The 24,067-nt window shown below is 32.5% G+C and overlaps 1 protein-coding gene across 1 annotated transcript; it reads right to left on the bottom strand.

Moving 5' to 3' along the window:
- Positions 1-110: 110 nt before the first annotated feature.
- LOC108907081 (protein singed wings 2) lies at positions 111-23,652 on the bottom strand. Its single transcript, XM_018710598.1, has 8 exons — positions 23,249-23,652; positions 5,920-6,190; positions 3,469-3,622; positions 1,549-1,688; positions 745-1,080; positions 565-684; positions 417-506; positions 111-359 (listed from the first exon to the last, which is right to left on the bottom strand). The coding sequence occupies exons 1-8, from the start codon at positions 23,266-23,268 to the stop codon at positions 174-176; spliced, it is 1,317 nt and encodes a 438-aa protein (XP_018566114.1). The 5' UTR covers positions 23,269-23,652; the 3' UTR covers positions 111-173.
- Positions 23,653-24,067: the final 415 nt, after the last annotated feature.

Below are 24,067 nucleotides of genomic sequence, written 5' to 3'. Positions count from 1 at the left end.
TTATGTAAAAATTATTAAAATGCATAGTTACATTATATTTCAGAAAAAGGTTAATTTTTTTTTATTGAAAATTTCGTTTCCACGACTAAAAAAACGTGCAACACTTTTCAAAAAATAATATTTATTTGAAAACTCAACACGAAACAGACATAAATATAACATAAACAATGGAATTAAGGCATTTTAGTAACGATCCATGGCAGACGACCACTCCTTTTGAAGTGGTAATAGTCATAGGCCAGTTTGCCCAGAATAAACAATATGAGGCAGGCCAACACGGCGTTTAGCAGGTCTAAAGCTTCTTGTACGGAATATTCTGTGGGATATTTACATACTGAGCTTCTCGATAACTCAGCTATCTAAAAAAAAGAAATGCAATTATTGGTGATTAGTGGCGTCAAATTGGATAGACGTACTGGTAACAATGAATTTTCGTCCCCTTCAACATATGCACATCTAATATCGTTGATGTCCTTGATTTGTGGTGCATATTTTTGAAGCATTTCCTGAAGCAAGATGGTTATAATTAGTGGTATATTATTAAATATTAAGAACAAAATTTACCTGAAATACTGGAACGAATACACAGTCACAGCGCCAGGGGTTACCGCCAAAAAGAATCCGTACTGCGTTGGGCATATTTATATTTTTCTCTAAGGCGTTGTCCAGGGCATACACAGGTAACTGGAAAATAAATAAAACAAATCCCATCAATTTGAAGGAGTACAGGGAAATGTCTCCTACCTTGATCAATTTGTTTCCTTTTAAAGAAAACGCCCTAAGGTGCGTCAGCCAATGGGACCCTTCCAACACACCAATACTATTGACCTTATTATTGTCCAGATATAAATCCATCAGACTTCTGTATGCCGGGTTGGTTTTGAGCGGTTTGAGATTTTCTATCGAATTTCCTTCTAGGTGCAAAATGTTAGTCTTGTGCGGCAGTTTTGAGGGAAGTTCCGTGAGGTCTCTGTATGAGCAATTCACCAGTATAATGGGCTCCAATAGATCGGATTTGGGGTCTCTCACTACGTGCGCCAGTAAGCAGTTACATTTTTCTGTACATTGGTCCTTGATATCCTAAAAAAATATTTTTAGAATATCACTTTTTTCGTATTTCTATGAGCACTACAATATACAATTGTATAATTCGTCTACAGTCAATTTTCCTGAATATTTGTAAAAGCAAAACTGAAATATATTTTACGTCAAATTTAAAGATTACTTTAATTTAATGGAACGGCGGGAACTCCTATTGTCGTCACTGTTTTTATATAGTCACTGTGCAGGCTTGAACAAACTCATCTTGTTCGCGAGATACGCAAAATCAAGAAGACAATCCTCGGTAGGAGCAATAAACAAAGGAAACAATAATAGTGTATTAATATGTTAATAAATAAAGATTTTATATTATTTATTTAAATATATGAGCAAATGCTCCTGCGCATTTGACATTCACGGACAACATGAATTTAATCAAGCTGTACTTTCACTTTCAATTAAAGAACCGTAGGGAGTAGCGACTAGTGACATCTAGCGGTTACCTACTTTTAGGTACTGAGCAATGGGAAAAAGCGGTTTCCCAGAATGGGGTATTCCATGGCAAACTAGTTCGTCGATGTCCTGGACAATGGTCCTGTTTAAATTTAAGACCCATTCCAGATCCTCTGAGCATTTCCATTTATTGTCTGAAAATATCAAGATACTAGATAAGTAAAACAACAAAAGTAAATTTAAATATACACCATTTATTCATCTTCAGTTTTTTGTGGCACCCTATACTTGTTGTTTTATGATTCCCATTCGATGCTTTTATTCTCATTTGAAGTAGCGATCAAGTGGGTCGAAATTCCTCTCTTGTTTTAAAATATAACTGGATCACGGATAGTTCGAGTAGGAGAAAGACGGAATAAGAAAAGTGAGAAAACGATCGCAATATCATCAGTTCCGGCTCGATGATATATTCGTACACTTTGGAACGTATGGGACTGTCTAGGGGAATATTCAAATAGCATATGTCTTGGTCTACAATCTAGGTATATGCCGTGCCGCTGAAAATACAACGCCAACTTTTAATTTCTTATTTTCAGAACAAAGTAGCTAAAAATTCAGAACACAGACAAATAATAATAGTTATTTACACCATAGTGAAGGTAAGTATTATATATTAGTCGAGGACGATTTTGCGCCCGAGCGGAGCGAGGGCTGGCAATAGAGTCCGAGACTGGTAAATTATACTTAACTGCTGCGTGGTGTACAATTTTTTATCTGCTCCCACAGTTCTTTATGGTTTATGAAATAAAGATTAGGTTTTATTTTTTGACATTTCTTAAGCAACTCATTTTGACATTATTCGAAATCTTGCAGTCTTCTTGGTTGTTTGGATTTGTGTAGTTGCTAAGGTTGCTACATAAAAGTTGCAATTTTGTTGGTTTTGAATTATTATTATTTATAAATGAGTGATTTTCAAATAGAAAGTGCAGCAAATGCTGCCTGCGAATTTTTATTGCCCGAGAAGTCGAAAGTACGCTACGGACGAGCATATAGAAATTTCAAAGTATGGAGCCAGAACAAAAATACTAGTGTTTCTAAAGAATACCATTTCTACGATTCCTAATAAGATTGCACAGTTTTTAAAACTAGAACACCCTGAAACATATACAGGCCATTCATTCCGAAGAACATCGGCAACGTTACTGGCTAATACAGGAGTTGATGTATTAGCAATCAAATAATAAGCAGTATGTAATGAACATTTTTTTCGAATTGTCAATTATTTGCAAGTCAAAGTTATAGTCAAGTTAATTTTTTTTTTATTTTTCTATTTAAATAATTTATTTAATTTCAAGTTCAGATTAGTCTCTCATTTGGCACACCCACTAAGTAGATCAAGCTCTATTGGACCAGTCAGAGAAAAGTTTCATTATGCACCGCTAGAGGGCACATTACCTAGAACTCGAAATTTGTTTTCATAAATTTTTTCTCTTGCTAGACATCACAGAAATTTATACATTATTGGAAAGAGAAACAATATCAGAAAAAAATATGTAGGTACTCTTTGTTCAAGCCGATAAATGTAACCGTTTGCCAGGAAATCGCTATTAAAAACAAATAAGGGATTTATGACCAATAAATATTCTGCTGTCCTGTTACTGTCAAATTATTGGCGACAGCAGAAAAAATAAACGTAATTTCGTTTTTATAACTCCGTATTTCAGGGAAAAAATAAAAACTTAATCCCAATTTGAAGGACCATAAATCAGCAGGAAGGGGCGGGAGAGATGTTTTTACGTAAAAATTCTCCCCTTAGTTTTCAACGAGGAATCACTTCAATTTTTTCCACACTTATTAATCTACACCCTGTACATATAAAAGCTTATTTCCAACGACTTTTACCCGATAATATCTTTACGCTACATTTTCTGTTATATTCAATATAAACTTCTCCAAATTTAATAAACAACTTACGTTTGAGATATATCCTTTGCAGGGGCCCCAAATAAAAATTCTTGTCGAGGGAATACAAGTGGTTTCCTTCGAGGATTAAATCCTCGATGCTGGGAAAGTTACTTAGCAACGTGGAGCTGATGTTTGTTATCGTCAAACGTCTCAATTCCAGTACCTACAAATGAAAAAAAAAGGAAAACTCATTATCTAGACAACGGTAAACATCGCTTGTGTATTTAGCAGGAAATTATTTGTGTAGTATTCTCCTGATAACTTTCGCTCAAATGAACCGATTGAAATAAACTTAGAAGGTCGATTCTGTCTTTCTCTATAAAGTAATTCTATAAGCAACTATTAACCTGTCAGTAACATATTTACAGAACCGTAATTGTGGAACCATCCCTGTAACGATCCTAGTTACAGAGATACAAATGAACTGCTATAATTTACGCTTTGTGTAAACTACTGCAGCTGTTGTTTTAGTCGTACTTTAGTCGGCGTTTGTATCAAAATATCTCTCAGATCACGGAGTAGCCTCCGGCACATGTTTCAGTAGGCTTATATTCCTATTCTAGGCCAGTCAGACACGTAAAAATTAGGAAAAATTCCGTTGAATCGAATGAACTATTTTAACCCAGTTGAATGTTAGGGCTTCATTTTCAAAATGGCGTTCAAAGTTCACATAGAACAGGTTTTTTCATTAAAAAAAGAAATAGGAGAATAAAAGAGGGTCGCTTTTGGTGTGCAGCAAAATAAAACTGTCTCTCAAGGGTAAAAATAAAAGTATTTTTTATTGAAAACAATGTTAGTGAAAAAGAAGTGTTGTCGAGGCGAACGTTCGCTGGAGAGTCGTTCGCAAGTATAAGTATCTGGTCCTTGGCGCCAATCTGTCGTGGATCTTTTCCTGGAACCCTTTAGTGCGTCCAAGCGGCGTCAAGTTGGCACTCCTGATGTGATTTCCAAAAAAATAGGGAAAAAGGAATTATGACATTCAAGCAATTTTATTACATGAATCGTTGAAAGGGTCATCTTAGATGAAAAAATCGCGGAGTGCTATTAAATTAGAGGGTGGAAATTGGAGATAAGTGTGAAAATGCACCCCTTCCAGTTTTGAATTGTAGCTCGAAAACAAAGCAAAATTTCACTATAGTTCATAGGAAAAATTATTTAGAGAATGGAATTTTCCATCGAAATGACTTATTTAAAAAATTTAAAAGGAAAATTTTATGCAAAAAATCGTTAATAAGCCATTTGAAAAAAAGCAAAAAATTCGATTTTTTAATTTTTTTACTTCTTGCCTCTAGTTTTCTTTTGAGTAAAGATAAGTATAGGCATTGCTCCATAGAAAAAAAGTAGATAAAATTTCCTTCAAAATAAGAGGTTGTAAAGTACTTTTGGATGAAAATTGAGTGATATATGGCCGCTCAAACTTACAATTAGCCAATTTTCGATTTTCGTCGCGTTTACCCTTATACGTTTTAATTCTCATTTTTTGCACAAAAGGAAGGAAATAAGACGTTCAAGGATTTTCATCAAATGACTTGTTCGAAGCGTTATTAAATTAGAGGGTTAAAATTGAAGAAAGGGGTGAAACTGCACTTTTGCAGATTTTTAAATATAGCACGAAAACGAAAAAAAATTTCGCTATAATTCATAGGAAAAATTTTGTGGAAAATTGAATTTCACGCATCGAAATGGCTTATTCAATAAATTTAAAAGAAAAATTGTATGCAAAAAATCGTTAATAAACAATTTTAAAAAAGCAAAAAATAAGATTTTTTGATTTTTTTTACTTTTTTGACTATTTTTTTTTAGTAGAAGTAAGCAAAGAAAATTGCTGTACAAAGTAACTAGATGAGATTCCCTTCAAAATGATGCATCTTCAAAAGTTTTTGGACTAACATTGATTGAGTTATAACTGGTCAAACTTAAATATTTTTTAGATTTTTGTCGTTTTAAACATAATGATTATAATTCTTATTATTTTTACAACAAATTAGTACTTTACTTAATAAAAAATTATTTCAAAAGTTTTATTTGTTAATAAAAAATAAAGATTTTCACAACCTAAGAGTCAAAAAAGAAAAAAATAATAAAAAAATATAAATAAACCACTCCGCGGTTTTTTCATCTAAAATGACCATTTGAACGATTCATGTAATAAAATATCTTGAACGTCTTAGTTCCTTTTAAAATCCTATAATCAATAGCCTATAAAGAGCACTGACACTTCCTTTCTTTTCGCTGTTTAGTCATGAAAAATTTGAAGAATTTTTCCAGTTGAAATAAAATATTACGCTTATTTGTCTTATCTTAATTTGTGCTTATACTTAACTAATTTGGTATTTGAAGCCATCCAAAATATAGAAGATTTGTCAAAATACATTATTTTTTTAATCACTGAATTTTAATCTGGAATCCTGCTCCGAATTTTTCCCACTTTTCCTTTGACAACTATTCAGACAAGCTTACCTTTATACTGGTTTCATTCTCTGGTGGTACCACTCTTACGATGTTCCTTCCAATTACGGACAGACGCTGAAGATTGGGAAACTTATTCGCGATGTTGTTCAAGTCAAGAATCTCCCAGTTCAGGTCCGACAGTTCCAGGACCGTTATGTTGCTCGGATAGGGAATGTTGGGCAGGTGCTCGTGGCACTTGAGCTTGTCCTTTTGGAAGGTGCAATACTGAGTGGTCCTGGCTGAGGTCATACTCCCGTGGAGGATCCTCAAAAAGATAAGCCTGAAAGAAAAAGAAAAGTACAGTAAAACAGGCTCTCAGCATAACAAACTTGGGGGTTATAAATCGTCAGAAATAAGATTGTTTTTGTCTTCGGGTCCTTTCAAAACATGTGTCGGCTAAATTTCAATACAGTCGACAACTGTAGGACATATTGGTAGAATTTATAAAAAAATAAATTAAAAAAAATTGTTTATTTGTAACGATCCCATTTTATTCACTAAAAATATCTATTACAAATAAATCTAACTCCACTATGGGTGGTTAGTCTTATTAATATCAGAATTCATCGAACATTTAATAACTGATTAATAAGTTTGGTAATTTGGTTCGACTGAGGCTGGAAGCGATGTTGCCCGATGTAGATGGGAGAGTGAGGCTAGCCTAGTCGACAGCGAGGAGTGAGATACAAACGTTTTTGTTTTTTTTTTAATCTATTACTATAAAAAAAATTATGTATCAGTCAAAAACTCATCGAGATATCGAACTTTGAAAGTAACTTTTTTCTACTCTCAAAACTCAAAGCTATAAAAGAAAAAAGCCCCAAATTACGGATACTTATTTTGAAAATAACACAAGGTAGAGGATATGGATATCTTTTGATTTTATTATTAGTTTCTTACAGAAAATAAAAAAGCATAATAGTACAGGGTCGAAAAAAATGCATGAAACAAAACAATGTATTTTTTAATGAGTGAGCTATGCCAGAATAAAAAAAGAGAGAAAACAAGTCTTAATAAACAACAAATATTTTCTTTGGAATTCTATTTTATAAGGTGCTCAAAGTGTTCACCATTTACTTCCTGACGGTAATGAATTTGGTGAACAAAATGTTGTAGTGAATCTAAAAGGGTGTTGGGAGAAATAGTGGAAATTTTACGCCTTTTAAGTATTTGCTAAATTAAATGTAAGACTATAGTCTGTTTGGAAATGAAAGAGAGTAATAAAACCCCGAGATAAGAACCGGCCATGGGCGTGGTAATATTTCGTTTCAGGTAATTATCGGGTAACACTAATGCTAACAAAAATGACAGGGATTGGAAAATCGACTATCTACAGACTTTTAAAGGAAACAAAAAATGAACAAGATACTGTAAATCCCCCAAAATCATCTACAGGGAGGTCAAAAGTCGTTATAGATGATTTCTTCAAAAATGTCATTCGCAGAAAAGTACACTCATTTTATTTTAAAAAAGAAATACCAACGCTAAACAAAATTTTAAGTGAACTTTCAGAGGACAACGATTTGCCAAAAATCAGTAGAAGCAAATTATGGGCCGTCTTACGAGAGTTGAATTTTTGCTGGGAAAAGCAGAACAGGAAGTCAGTTCTTATCGATAAAGATGAAATTATTTGTTGGCGAAGATCCTACTTAAGATCAATTAGAAAATTCCGTGACGAAGGGAGGAATATTTATTATCTAGACGAAACTTGGGTCAACGAGGGATATACTGTAACAAAAGTATGGCAAGATAAAAATGTAAAAAGTTTTCGACAAGCATTTTTGGATGGACTTTCAACAGGGTTCAAGGCACCTTCAGGTAAAGGGCGAAGATTAATAGTGACACATATAGGTAGTGCCAGTGGTTTTGTAGATGGCGGTTTACTTTTATTTGAATCTAAAAATACAGGTGACTATCACGAAGACATGAACGCAGATGTTTTCGAAGAGTATTTTACACAGATGTTGGATCTTATTCCTCCGGGGTCTGTAATTGTCATGGATAATGCCAGTTACCATTCACGGCAGACCGAGCGGACGCCTACGACTGCTTGGAGGAAAGCCGATATAATTCAATGGTTATCCGGAAAAAACATTTCTTTTGAAACAAATATGGTGAAAAAGGAACTTTTGACACTTGTCAATCTTAATAAAGATCAGAAAAAATATGTTATCGATGAAATGGCAACAAATCGCCAAATAACGGTACTACGGTTACCACCTTATCACTGTGAACTTAACCCAATCGAATTAGTCTGGGCGCAGGTAAAAGGAGATGTAGCGCGAAATAATACGACGTTTAAATTAAGTGACGTGAAAATTTTGTTAAAAAATTCCTTGGAACGAGTAACTGCAGATAACTGGCAAAGATGTATACATCATGTACAAAAAGAAGAGGAGAAAATGTGGGAACTCGATAATTTAATTGACGTTACTGTGGAACCTATCGTTATCAATCTAGGAGACGAAGATAATTCATCAGAATATTCAGAGGATGAATTTTAATATACCTACTTTTTTATTTTCTTTATTGTACATTTATACAACACTACATTTACTCACCATAATTTGAATTTTCAAAATACATATATTTTTGTGTGGAATAAAAGTCTATTCATTAAATTTAAATAAATATTTTGATAATAATATTGAATAATTTTATTTGAATTACTAAAAACCCTCTTAACCCGGTTATGATGCTTAAAGTAGCCTCATGTTTTGAAATGCTGTTTTTATATTGTTTACTTATAAGAGAAATGGACCGAGAAATTGAAGCGGCATAGACAAAGACGGATTGTCGGGGATTAAATTTTAGCTACCTGCTACAATTTAGTACAACCCGGTCACACAAAGTTTTTTTAAAAGTACACCTCATCTATACCGATAAAACATAATATAAAAATATTGAATATAAGCACCAGTACTACATTTATTTACGATTTGCATACATAATAAGCTTTTATTACTCTATTTCATTTCTAAACAGACTTATAGTTCTACAATTTCCAGTCTAATAACTAGAATTAAACTTTATATATTTTTGTGTTTTATTTACTTTTAATTTAAATCTAAATGGTACACTATCCTAAATCACCCTGTAGATATACTGTAAAGAACTATATAAAGTAAAAAATTTCCCAACCAAATCCAAGGATCTGTAGAATTTAACTTCATATAATACGTCTATTTCTGTATCCTATGAAGATTTTGGAATAATAACAACATTAATTAAAACCAGAGAATACTCTTATGAATATTAAAGTTTCATTTTCTCAAAGTAGATGGCTAACAAAGAAGCTTGTTTATCTTTCAGAATTGAATAATTTTCTCTCTGTAGCTAATATTTCTCTCAGCTGCGTTGCCTTTGTAGAACTATGTTACTTTTCTTTATATTGACTTCGTTCTGGATTCAACGTTAATGAGTAAATTATTTATAGTTGCGAAAAATGTAAGTAGTAATTTACATAAACGTAGCATAGAGAGATCGTTATTTAAATATTTTACATTTCGTAGTTTTCATAAACAATTATAAAAGCACCTAAAAATGTATATTTATTAAATGTTGGAACGATGTAACAAAAGATAAAAGGTTATCATATCTATTTTTCTTCTCGTAAGGCGTAACTTAACTAAAGCTGACAGTTTACTTGTCTTAGCCCTTTTGTGTAATAAAGAAGGATGAAAGGATTCTTATTTCAGAAAAGCAGAGTAATTAAAGATGACAACTTCCTTGTTTTCTTTTAAAGAATTTGTGTCACAGAGGATTCTATAGAAATTACGTAATCTTATAGTGTAGGTATCTACAAATAACTACTTATAATGAAAGAAATCATTCGTTTTACTGGAATATTTAATAAAATATTAGCAAAGACAACAAAAAAGTCATGTTTTTATTAAGTAAATGCGTTTTGCTGAAATGTACCAACAAAAAAATGTCTTGTCCCTATTTAGCAGCTCACTTGTTCAATTATCGATGTGTTTTGAGTGAGTTGCTTTGCTCGGCTAAATTAATGGACTTTCTTGTAATTTATTCAGTTGGGAGTAGTCAGCTGCTATTTATCACTTACTGTAACTAAGGCCTAACTTAAAAATTTTCCGGAATAAACCAGAATTTGTCTCAGTGCGCATGCGCATGTAAGACAACCGTTTTCTTCCAGTCTTGACACTTTGAACATTTTATATAAAATTTCTGATAAATCTATAAGTATAAGTTCTAACTTTTTGTTATAACAACATTTTTTGTTGCGTCTACGTTAACAAATGTCACATTCATGGGCCCGTTTTAAAAAGCCACCCTGTATATACTTTAACGAAAATTAGGTCAGTCCAGTCGCAACAGCATCTGTTGGCCACATACACCTCGTGAAATATTCTGTTTGTGGGCTGGACATCCTTATTAAATCATTTAAATTTTTCAGCATTACGGACTTTCAGCGTTATCTGTTATACACTTTTTCGAACGTAGCCTTCGTCGTACAGCTGCAAAAGCCCGCTTCTCGTTTGTTTCGTGAAATTTATCACGCCTACACGTTTCTAGATGAGGTAATTCGAAAGAATATTTCATATCTCCGATCGTGCATGAGAATACTGTTAAAATGTAACTTTCCGAATAATTTGTGTCAATTTTTCTTTTCTTTTTAAGTACGTAGGGGTTTCTGTCCTGAAATATTGTAGAATATCTTTGTTATTTCGAAGCAGAGCGATTTCGCGACAATCTTTCAAAATTTAATCCTATTTTTAAATTCTGCGTTATTGAAAATGAAATTGAAATGTTTTATCGATGTTACACTTGCTCTTTCTGCTTATTTCTATACGGAAAGTTTGTCGCAAGTTTCTGTTACATCCTGTATATAAGGTTCTTTTTAGTGAAAGGTCGGTAAACATTTACACAGTACAATATTCTTTTTTAAGAATAGAAGGTCTGAAAACGGCGATTTATGTTGATCTTTTGGGGTCAAAATCAGGACCGTCTCGAGGGCAACTACATTAGAAAATTTATTTCTCTTTGATATAGAATTTTTTAATGTACAAGGTCTTCAGATTTGGTCCGGAACGTCTTTGTCATTTTAGTCGTAAGATTTAGATTGAGGTGTCTTCATCATCTAATCAAATGACTTTTCATTTAGAAATCATTATTGTAATAATATACACCTAAATATCAATTAAAACCATTATTTGAAAATTTGGTAACTAGAATCTTAATTAAGATTTTATGCATACTATACAGTATCCTCATAGTATTTAAACGATCCCCAGGCCTTTTTATTTAAATTTTCAGCAAAAATATTACAGACATAATAATAATTTGACAACTAACTTGCCAAATGTCAAGTTATTTCAATTGTTTTGGAGTGTTTCTGGTCAGGGCCAATTTGACAATAGGTATGATATGAGAAAAAGTGTCCAAGAAATAGAAAAATATCTCTAAAAGTAGTAACTGCATATGGCAGAGTAAAAAAATACAAGGTGTTCCATTTAAGTTAACAAAGTTATAGCTGTTTGAAGTTATCAAAATGTAACAGCAAAAATGAAACTACTAGTATTAAAAGTTTTAATTTGTTGATATACCATAATTTAGCATTACCAATGCCCTTTACAGGTACCAAAAAACCGCTTGATATCACGCTTCTGAAAAGAGTTACTAGCATCTCTGCGGACACTTGCATCTGTCAATTTTTTTCTTTAAAAATTAATATCTCAAAATCTATAACTCCTCGGTATAGGGAATATTTAATAAAGTAACCCTCAAATTTCACGTAGAATCCGAAAATGCAATAATATATAGGGTGTCCCATTTAAAATAACGAAGTTGGTGTCGACTTCCGGTATACCCGGAAGTGCTGGGGAGTTCTAGATATTTTAGTTGCGTTCATCCCAGGGACGTTGCCGTGTTGCCAAATTTTTAATGTTTTTAAAATTTTTAATCTCTAATTTAATATTAATTTAATTATTTTATTATAACAGATTCTATTTACGTCCTGTCAGTTTTAGTGGATGAATCTGGCAACACTGAAGGATTAGCTCAAAAGCAGTGCTGGCAACGTGAGCTTGTCACTACAATAAACTTAAAACATTCTAAAAATTATGACATTTGCCGCTGGATTTGAAATTTCCGCTTAATGACGTCACAATGTATATTTAGTTCTTTTTATGACGTATGGGTATCATATATTCATTTTGTAATATATTTGAAAAGTTAGAAAACACCCCAGTATGACGATTGTTTTCTTAACAATCGTTAGAAAGTAAACATCTCTTTTGATATAACAAAATGATAAAAACTCCTACGGGTGTTTATTTTAAAACTGAAGAACTAAATTTTGTTGAAACTTGCTTTAAAACTAAAAAACTCTTTTACTTTTACAAGCATTCCGCCGGGCATAATTTCCTTCACTTAGACGCCTTCAACTTGATCAATAAATGTAAATCACCTAGAATTTATTATTTTAAAATTATTTTCCCAGAAGTAACGATGGAAGAACAAAAGTTTTTACTAATTAACCTACAAAGTGTGATATAGGTATCTCAATGGACATTACTGCTCAGTACAAACATTGCTACGTTTCATAGTTCTATTGACCAATGATCTTAGCTGTTTACTGAATATCGCAGGTGTAATTCAATGCTGACAGGGGCTTTAGTCTGCAGTCCCACAATACCATTCGCTGAATATTTTTATATCACCTAGAGATTAGTAATTTTCTGCCAGTAGGTACAAAGCAATGCTTTATGTTACTTTGTACGATATAACTCACCCACACTCGAAACACATCCGTCTCTAATAAGTTCGAAACCAGTATATGTCTTATGGTTCCACTGACAAATAACCTTAGTTGTTTACCAGATATTTCGCGTGTATCTCTCGACACAGAGCTTGGAAAAGTATTGGGTAAAAGTGCTTGCACACGCTGAGTATGACAGAGGTACAAAAGATAGTATAGTAGGTACTGTTGAGTGGTTAATACAGGGTGGCTAAATGAAAACGAAACAGGGCCATTTTCAGGAACTGCGTCAAGATTGTAGAAAAACGCTCAGACCCGTCGATTTAGGTTAAAGGTTGACATTCTTTGCTGGTACTTTCACCCCCAAGCAAGGGTAAGCATCACCCCAAAATATTTAAATGGCATTGGGGGTTGAGTAATATTTCTTTTGAAAGCTCTTACAATTCTCTTTACAACAGACTTTAAATTCTATAATTCCGCCCAATTAAGAATTTTGATTTTAAAGTTGAAACTTATATACAAACAATTAGTAACGGTAAAAATGTCAGTCATTCGAGTTAAGTACGCCAATGTTATAAATTTAGTATTTCGACTAAAATCGACGGGTCTGAGCGTTTTTCTATAATCTTGACGCAGTTCCTGAAAATGGTTCTGTTTCGTTTTCATTTGGCCACACTGTATTTAATGTGCGAGCAATCTTCCCAGTGCTTGTTGTACGGTTACCTTCAATTTCATTGAGCAAGCACCTGTTTTATTGGAGCAGCAATTGGAGAGTGCCAATTTCGGTATGTTTTTTAAAACTCCTAATTTCATTAAGACGCTGATGTAGCCGACCATCGTATGATGTGGAATAACGAGATCTCGATAACATTGTAAAGAGAAAAGTGAAATAATGAGAGACAAACAAGTTTTAAATGGCAATTTTTCAACTGTGCATAAAGATGCGATGAAAAACTGTTAAGGGTTGCAATTTTCAACCACCTTTCGGGGGTTGCAGGCGATTCAAAGTATGCACAATTACATTCTTGTGTGATTCTTCAACTGTAAGAAATAAAATAAAAACTTACTTTTAATCTACCCCTTTAAAGGAGTGTAAATAAATTTATATAAAAGACCCCCTAAATTTTTGGTAAGAAATCGGTATTTAAAGTTTTTGGCAATATTGAAAAAACACCCTGTGAGAGACAAAAGCTTCTTAATTTTATTTTGAAATAAATGTTACCATGGTTTATGATTCCATGAGAATTTAAAATTTCGGAAAAAACGAATAAGTACTGGTTTCTTTCTATTACCTCCAAAGCCACGCCACTGTGTTCCAACTATTAAATGCATCAGTCTTCCAAAACCGCCAAATTAAGTCTTCAACGATACTGTTTATCCTTATTTGAATTCATCTGAAATGTTTATGGTAATTTCCATGACACCGACACGCAAATGGGCATTTTTCTGTCGAATCCTCCATTACTCACGCCTTTGAAGGAATTTTATGAATGGCAGACTTCACCTTCGAGAGAGGCAGACCGCTTTTCAAGTCAAGTATAGAATGACCCAGTTTCCATAACTAAGAACCGAGCAATCAAATCATCGAGACCTGCGATAAAAGCCGAAAGCCGCGTCTGTAGCTCATTAAAATGTGTGAACAACGTAAGGATCGGTCACTGGGAATCTCTGAATAGGAGGCGGCCTTCGGTTCAGGCCCGAATGTAGTGTTGTTGCGAGTTTATTATCAGATTGATGAAAAAGCTGTAACACCTGGATGATGTCAAGGGCAATTAAAACGCGTGTTCTACTCATGTTATCTCACTTGTATGTATATAAATGCATATTAAAAAGAATAAACAGGGTGAGTCGGTCATAAAGTCATTAATTTTAAGGGAAAAATGAGTGGAATACGGTAAGAGATTTAAAAAATTTTAAAATACATATTCACCCTGAAAAATAAAATATTTTCAAATCATTATTATGCATTTTTAATCCATAATGAACGATAAAAAACAAACAGATCTTTTTACATAGACACATGAATGAACATCATATTTTTTACATTTTAAATGTTAACAAGTACCTATTACTTATTTGTTAATGTAAACAAATGCATAAGGATAATAATTGTTTTCGAATGTTAGGTTATTACAATTTACTATTTTTAATACTGTTAACATTTTCACTATGTTTTATAATTTGATATTAGTTTTTAGTAATATGTTCAATTAATTATTCAGTTTGTAGTACGTATATCTAGTGACTTGCTTTTCAAAGAGTAGTATCGTACCTACCTATTTAAAATGCCAGTACGGCTAAAAAAATATTCATCGTTCGCACTTTGCTAATTAAGTTGGGATCCGCTGCATTTTGATTTTGAAACCAATTGCAAAATTGAAAATGACTGGGGAAGTCAGCTGTTTCGCTTCAATATTCTCTGTCATAAAATGTGTTGTAAAGTAGAGCGGCATTTTAAGGGATAATTTGCTTATCACTTAGTTTTTAATAAATAACACAGGTAACAAATGAACTTTAATTTACAAAAATAATCAGGAACTGTAGTTTAATTTTTATAGAATATACAGGCCACACCCTGTATACTCTTTAATATACATTACATAAAAATAACAGAGAACTATGTGAAAATTCTAAGAAACAGCGGTTGAATTTAGCAAAGAAAGCACTACTCATTTCGTTAATTTTTAATCTATTCAATTTCATTTTGTTTTTCTTGATGTCGACGTGAAACCACGAAATTCCGTTTGTGCTAACTTAAATATAGCCGGATAAAAGCGAGCTTAATTAAAAATTGGATGCCTTTTTTATATAACACGTTAATATGACGCGTGTTTTACCGTCAAGCTGTAATAGGATTACTTGTTATCCAGCACAATGGGCTACTATGATTTTTGGTCTAACGCCTTAATTAATTTTTGTAGGTATATCATATTTACGGCCAACGTGATCACTGATCAGTCAATAATATACAAAAGCGGACTACTTAGTTAAAACTGTACACAAGGTGTCCAAGCAAAAAAAAACATATTTTTGCGTTTCCTTCAAAATTAAGCTAAGATAAGAAATATGAAAAAAATGTAGTTTTTTTTTAATATTAGAAAATTACATCAATAACAATATACATACAGGGTGTCCCCTTATGAATGGGACACAAAGCAGTTGTAGGTAGAGGGCATCAAATAAAAAAATTGACCAAACAGGGCTTGGTAAAATGTCACTCCGTACCGATAAACAAAGTGTTCTATCTAAAACCGTTAAAACATGGAATTTGAAATTTAGGGAATCTGTTTTAAAAGACTATAAATTACATGTAATTGCTTTTCTAATGACTAGTATTATTGTTCTTTTTTGACGTCTTTCGCCTACAGCTTCTCCGAGTCCCATTCTTAATGAGACTCCTTGTACCAGTAATATCATTTATGTGAATTCAAGTTCTGTTAATCTCGATATAAATTTCAGTCTTTTGTGCAAAATGTTTAGCAGGAAATTGAATATTTATTCATGCACAAACCCGGACAAGCTCTAAATGATTTTTCCCTGTGCGAATTGTACACCTGGTGGGGATTTTCATTTTGTTTGTGTTATTAGAAATTAACAAAAAGCTGTGAGCGTGACTGCGCATACAAAGATACACGGACTTGTTGGAAGTAAACAGTTCATATTTCAATCATTTCTATATTACATTGTCCACTGCATACATCTATCATACTACTAACAAAAATTGTTAATGATTCGTTTTTAAACAGCAAACAACTTTCCAAATTGTACACCAAAAGTTTTAGCCTCGAGTGACGAATTATTTCTTGATTCACAGTGATAAATAGATCTTCGAATTGTATTGGTAGTCCACAGTGCAGTTATTTAACTTACTTACTGATACAAACAACCTAATTCGTTGACGCAAACTGTAGCTCTGCGATTAAGTCGTAGCGTGTGTGGTTGCCCTTAGATCAAATATGCTAAGTTTTGAGGAATTGTTTTAGGGAGCAATGTAATTGTAGCCTTGTTTTGGCTTGATAATGACCATTTTTATACCAATTCAGATATTTAAATCAATATAGATGTAATTATAATATTGTTAGTGTTAGAAACATGTTATTATTTATCAGGGAAAAACATTTCCTAATGTAGAAATTGCATCAAGAATTTTTCTAACTCTATCAATAACAAATGCGTCAGCAGAAAGACCATTTTCTACTTTGAAAAAGACGAAAATATATTTACGAAATGTCAAGAAGGACTTAATAATTTATCTGCGCTATTAATAAATGACCTAATTAGTGCGTTTGATTTTACTGATATTATAAATAGTTTCGCCAGTAAGAAAGAAAACGTATATAATAGTTATTGATGATACGAGCGTTAAAAATGATGTTTCATTTAGGTACAAAATATTTTCTTTTATTGTTAAAAACAAAATATTTAATACTTGTACCATAAATAACTATTATTCCTACTTGTTTAACTTTTTCCACTTAATGTTTTTTTTTCGTTTGTTTACAACTTATCCAAAATAATTTGGGAATAGATGTGGTATGAAATATGGAGTCAATATCGTAAAAAAATTTGTAAAATCATTTTAAATAGTTTTCGAGAAAAAAATTATTGAAGTTGTAGTACTTTCAACCATTACATCTCTGGCCAACTGTAGTCTCTAGCTTCATCATTTACGCAATATACCTGGAGAGCCACGTGGCCCCGGCCACTCTGAATACTGAAATCAGATTTTACAATTAGTATTAACGTCTTTGCGATAGTGTTTACAATAGTTTTTTAGTAGTTAGTGTCAAAAAACTCGGAGTTGATGGATATCGTTTTAATTTGTGGTGAGGCCAGACAACATTTGTGTTATGGTGAAGTATTTGTGTTATTGTCAAGCAAGACAACGTTTGTGTTAGTTCCTAGAAACTGGATAAGAATGACCCAAATGTGTTTCGGTACAAAATTGTACTTATTTGTAGGTGCCCTGTAAATCAAAAAATTTTTTTTGGATAAATTCTGAGTCACCCTGTATATTACAATATACAGGGCCTGTACATTTCATTTGCTGCATCCTCAACGAAGATGAATGAGTGGAGCAAGTAACAGATATTTTATCTCCGGATCTTAACCAACATCTTTAAAGATTCATGCTCCCAGCAATCAATCAAATCAGACAAGGAAAACACTTTCTTCAATTATCTAAACGACGTTATTACTCCAGAGCGTGAGAGCTCTTTCATTTAATTTTTTTTGCCAAAATTTTAAATTGTAGGTTAAAGCATATTTGAAACTAGAAGCTTATAAAAAGAGTAATACGACCTTAGACTTTATAGCAGTTTAATAATTTGATTTGACAATTTGCTTTCAAAAAGTTTGTATGTTTCCAATTTGGCGATTAGTTCGCTAATTAATAAGAAGCAGAAATATAATAATTTCACTCGTGTTTTAATTAATTCTAAAACTAAAAAAAATCTGGAAAGTTATTAACGGCATAAAGAAACATAAAGTACCAGGGAAATTATTTGAAATGATATTTTTAATAAGTAGGAAAAAATTAATTTAACGACAATTTTAACAAATTTTAAAATATCATTTCATTGATGAAATATGTAATAAAAATTGTCTGGGGAAGTGCATACAGCACAATTTTATGCTTTTCCCAATTTAATCACCAGGCTCGTATCTTGTTTGTGGCGTCAATCAATATTTGCAATTTGCAACCCAATTATTATGATTTTGTGTACACGGTAAAAATAACATATTTTAACTAAACATGCATAACGAGAACGATTAACTCTATTTGTAGCAAGTGCATGTATTAGATTAGGTAAATATGGGATGAATATTAGTGGCGTGATCACAATCCGTTATACAGAATTATTATATTATTATTATATTATACAAAACAGATTGCTTTTATATAACTTAGCGATGTGACATTTTAAAGTCACCATATTTGTTTGATATCACTGTGGTCGAAGCGCCGAACGTTAAAAAACATTCTATAGCTTGTTAAAAATATTTAGATTAGATTTTAGAAGATTTAATAAATATTAACTAATATTGGTATGGAGATACGTTACCAATAGTAAATAATTTATTTTGTATTCTACTGTTAGACAGCGAAACTATTGAAAAATAATGTAGTCAAAACAAATGTCTTTATTATGACAACGACGTGTTATTTTAAAGTCACCATTTTTTTTTTTTTTTGATGTTAATATGGACGAAGTGCTGAACATTAAAAAATAAAACTAATTTATGTTCTAAAATAATTATTTTCGCTGTTTTGTAAAACAACCAAAAAATTTATAAGAATACTAATCTGATTGATACGAAATATTTTTGTAAAATCGTTTCAAGTTTTTACAAACCATTACTTGTTATTATTTTTTTAAGCAGAGTATGTATTTAATTTGTGAATCTCAGTATCAATGACCTCTGAAATTGACCTAATTTAGCGGAATTATATTACTGTCACTACGTACAGTAGCTTTAAAACAATTAAAATACAGAAATACAGTGTTTCCACTCTCTTTCCTTATTCAGTTACTTCAATTAAACCGTGAACAGTTTAAATTTAAGTAGAATCCCATCACGTTCCGAACGCTTTCGAGGTACAACGGAGGTTAAGCCACCGCTATTCTGTTGCAATGTCGCCTTTGAAAGCGGATTCGCCGACTGTCGTCGCACCTGGTATAAAACAGGAATGGCCGAATACTTCACTGTTTCATTTGGTAACATTTTTAGTTTAGTTATCGACAAGTTATAAAGTTATTTATTTCAGTGTTTAGTGACTGTAATTTTGTGTTTTAGTTTTCAAGTTTTTGTATGATATTATGAAAAAGCACGTATACGAAGTCAAGAAAGAGTTGATACGGATAAAGCCTACTTTTTGTCATGAGCAAAGAAGATGATATCATATGGATTACCCCGATTTGTAAGTATCGAATAAGAAAATGTTTGTGTCATGTTATCATCATGGGCGTATCTAGGATTTTTGTTTGGGTTGAGCTCACACACTTCAAAACCTAAACACTTTTTCGTTTGATTTGAAAAAAAAAGGTGACGCAATCAGCAACTCACCGTTATAAACATTGGTTTAACTGCAAACTTTCCTTTAAATACGAGATTTGACAACAATGCATAGCCCAGTTGCCAATTGTGCATACGCTGCGATTAATGCGTGCCGTTATTTGAGGTTACACTAGCTCCTCCAGCAGCGGGGTATGAAAATTACTAAAAAAGGGTTAAGAAACGAACGGGATTTGAAAAAATAAGCTATTGATAAGTGTTGCTAAAGGACAAAGGTAGCTTCCTTATAAATCCGTATGTATATGAAATATAGGTATTTCTAAACAAGATTCATATAATATGTTTTTGCTACTTATTACCAAAGATATACTGGTTATATCAAGCATATTTAAAAGACCTTCGCAGCAATTTGTTGTCAAATTCAAGTATTTTAAAATTCAGACGTACATATTTCCAGCCACGAAAATTACACGTATCTTTTAATATCGTGCTCATCCTTTGATAAACGGATATACCAAACCCAAAAGTTTTAATTTAACTGTTCAACTCTGACGTGAATATTTTATCTTGGTCTGAGTAGGAGGTGAGCAGAACAAATGAACAAAAGCGAAGCTCGATGCTGCAGACCATTGAATATACTTTAAAATAGTGTGTTTATTTGTGACAGTATATTAATTATAAATATGTTTGCTGTAACTTGTAATAATAGCGGAATGGGATCCTAATCTTAAACCACGTTTTCAAAAGCATCCTAAAGGATATGTTTCAGATATTTTATTACCTTTCCAATATAGAAATGTCATGAATTATTTCAAGAAGAATTGACTAAATCGCTGGCGCGTGATGAAATCACAATCTAAAAGACAAACATAAAATTGAACGAAATGTTATTGTAGTGTCTCATTTTTATGCCCTATAAGGTTTATACATAAAACACGAGCACTCAGAAAATATTATGTGAAGCATACGTATGGTTAGGATATATAGTGTCTACTTTTACGTTTAAACGACATTTAAATTATATTCGTATTTAAATTTTCTTAAATAATTTTTATAACTTCAATGCTTTTTACAAATATTTATTTTATCTACCATGTAGAGACCTAAAGTTGGCTTAAAACTGTACAGTTGGATAGACTTATACAGGGTTGGGCAGATGTGTCGGAACACCTATAGGGTAAACTATAAAATTTATTATAGTAGAATATATTGAACGTCCACCGCTATTGCCAGATTTTAAGTCCATTAGAATATTTCCCTTGGGGTCATTTAAAATCTGTTGTCTACAAGACCAAGCCTCAGTCGTTAGAAGAGTTGGAAGATCTTATTAGGATGGCCGTTCAAGGAATATTACAGCATGCAATTCAAAATTCCTTAAGAGCCTTCGTAGATCGATTAGGATATTGTCAGGCTGCCGAATGTCACCAGTTTGAACAATTACTATGAATCATTTTAAAATAAATTCAGGTGCTCTATATTTTGCAATAACAAATTTCATTTTCATTAAATGAAATTTTTACTCTTTATTTTGTTTTATTCAAGATATAAAAAACAATAAATCGCAGACCCACCAAACCCTATATCATTATAATCGGTGAAAATATGTCTTTCTAAAAATGTTACAATAAACAGGGTGGTTCATTTAAAAAACTGCCTAAAAATAAAGTAGATGTTGGAAATTAAAGTACGTCGTTGAAAAGAATAAAAATACTACAAAAACCTTTATTAAAGGTATTTTTTAAACAAATTTATGGTTCACCCTGCACACAGGTCTTCCGACACATTTGCCCAACCCTGTATATTAACTATATTCGTATAAAAATAGAGACAGAGGAAATAAAGCTTACATTGAATATTTCAGCAGGTTCAAATATCTACGTTTGTTTTTTTCTTGTAAATTTTCATAACTTTAAGTTTTTGTCTAGAAAAGAATCTGGAAATAATCCCAGAGACCAATCTGACCCTCTTAAATCCATTACTAAAATTTGTTTCAAGCAAAAATCTGAGATTTGAGGCACAAATAAAATTACTTTAAGAATATCCCTTGTGGATATGTTTATTGATATTTATTTTGAGTTGCGCGGTTTGGCTAAGGAACATCGTTGGAATATTTCCAACTTGCCGTAAAATATGATGATTCCATATATTTATTTATGAAACAGATTATGGAAGGAAGCTTGGATATTAGTGTATGTAAATTTAGTACTTCCCCTCTAGTTGTTGAAGATTTGACGCTTGAAGAGATTGCCAAATATGCATAGTGATGCTAAATAGTCCATAATTTATATTTAAGTATTTTAAAATAATTAAGAGTACTTCAGGGTACAAACCCAAAACCTCTTGTGTTCATATCTATTAATTATACCACAAAGTTAATTGCTATGGTTATACATTGAAACTTCATGAATTATTCCCATAAGATTCATTCATTTATCAAATTTTAAAGCTCTAATTCGATTATAGGTACCTTTGCAGCCATATTTCATCATATCCCGTAAACAGCTAAGATAATTCATCAGCAGAATCACCAGGCACAGACCGGTTTCGAACTTATTAATTCTCATCGGTATGCCTATCTATCTATAAACATGTTTAGACTGTGGGTGAGGTATAACCTAAGTATGTGCAATATCTTAAATGTCATTTGCTACTAGGTCACTCTTTGCCAGGTACACATCAGTAGTTGTTTCCCACAATAACATTAGTTCAAATTAGTTAAAAAGTTTATTTCTAGTCGTCTAGTGTGAAACAAGTTATGCTTTCATAGTATCGACAAATTAGTAGGTTACTCTCTGTCAGTAGTACAATGCAGTGCTTGAGTAGCAATGACAATTAAGATATGATCTTACATGTTTTTGGGGTCGCTAATCATGAATCTGTATTCCAAAATATTCTAACACGTCAAATTACGATATATGGCCGGTATTTTACGCATTACATCAATTTGGAAATACATTTACACGCAAAAGAGGCTGATACGCTCAATCCCGAACTCAAAATCCAAAGCCCCAACAACCCTATGAGTATGTTTAGACCTTTTTTTAGTTTATTGAACAATTTGACGTGACAGAGTATTTTGGAGTTCAGATTCGTAATCAGCGACGTCAAAAACATGAAAGATACCTACTTCCTTGTAAAATAAAGATTCATGATCGTGTTTGGCGCATGAGAAAATTAAACCGAATAAAAATTGCAATTTTTCGACGAGAAAAGCCTCTCGATCCCACTCATCAATGTTTGGGTCATATGAAAGCAAGAATATCCTGTATACGTCCAATTTAACGCTCTAAGGCATTCCAAAGGGCTTTGCAAAATAATTAACATTTGAATAAGACAAGTCCTATTACCTATTTGGATATGTAGAACCTTAAAATGTATTGCTTTATTGTACGAACCTGACAAGGTCGAAGAATTTATATAGCCCGTGATATACGTAAAACTCTTTCTAGAAATCGTAAAGTTTATCGAGGTGATTTAAGTAATTAAAAAAAAAACTTATTTAATGATGTTGGTTTTTAGTAGTTTGTAACAAATTTTATCTCCAAATTCAATTTTATAGCAGTAATTCTATATGGCGATCTTGTTTTTATTTTTACTCACCAATATATCACAAACATCATTTCCACAATCGTGCTTCACACTTGCGAATAACCATGTTTCAGCATCAAAACGAACAACACACTTTATCCTTAACTGGCACTAATTCCTAAAACTAACAAAAGTTTATCACGTCAAAACAACCCATCTTATTATTTTCATTATCTTATTTTGGCCGCATTTTTGGCACGGGATAATCAAGTAGGCGTCTCAATGCAACAAATTTGTTGTAATTAGACGAAAATCTTGTCCGAAAAATATTTAAACGCGCTTAGTAGGCCTATAAAACGGGTAATCCTATTTTAAATAAGACTTTCGCTTGTTTGCTCTGGTATTTCGATAATGGGAATGCAAATAAGCACGTGAGAGTCGCGTATTTTGCCGGAGAACGCGGGGTTCTAGGTGGATTCAGAGTGTGCACTGAGGAGTCGCGGTACCGCAGATAGCCTGGCTTGGACGGGCAATCGCGGTTTTAGCAGGACTGGGATGGGTTTCAGGAGGGTTACAGGTGGTTGGGGCGCGTTTCCGTCGCGGTTTTATAAAATATTGAAAGCGTTATGAAATTAAAACATTCTGGTTACAACTACTCTGCGAACTAATGTTCCGATCAATGTTAAATTATACGCGCAATATCTGGTAAATACTCCTGAGTAAGACTCCTCAAATTATTAATTGTATTTTTTAATAAATGTCAACAAAAACTGTGTCACCAATTTGCTTTAAAAAAAATTAAAAACAAACCTATTCTGGTTATTGATTTTCTTAAAGTCATTTCCAGATTTTAAGCAAATCGGTAGAGTGATACCCGTTCAAAAAAAGGCA

The sequence above is a fragment of the Anoplophora glabripennis genome, unplaced genomic scaffold (genome assembly GCF_000390285.2).
Source record: "Anoplophora glabripennis isolate ALB-LARVAE unplaced genomic scaffold, Agla_2.0 scaffold227, whole genome shotgun sequence".
Classification (NCBI taxonomy): domain Eukaryota; kingdom Metazoa; phylum Arthropoda; class Insecta; order Coleoptera; family Cerambycidae; genus Anoplophora; species Anoplophora glabripennis.
This window is presented reverse-complemented; position numbering and strand designations above follow the sequence as displayed.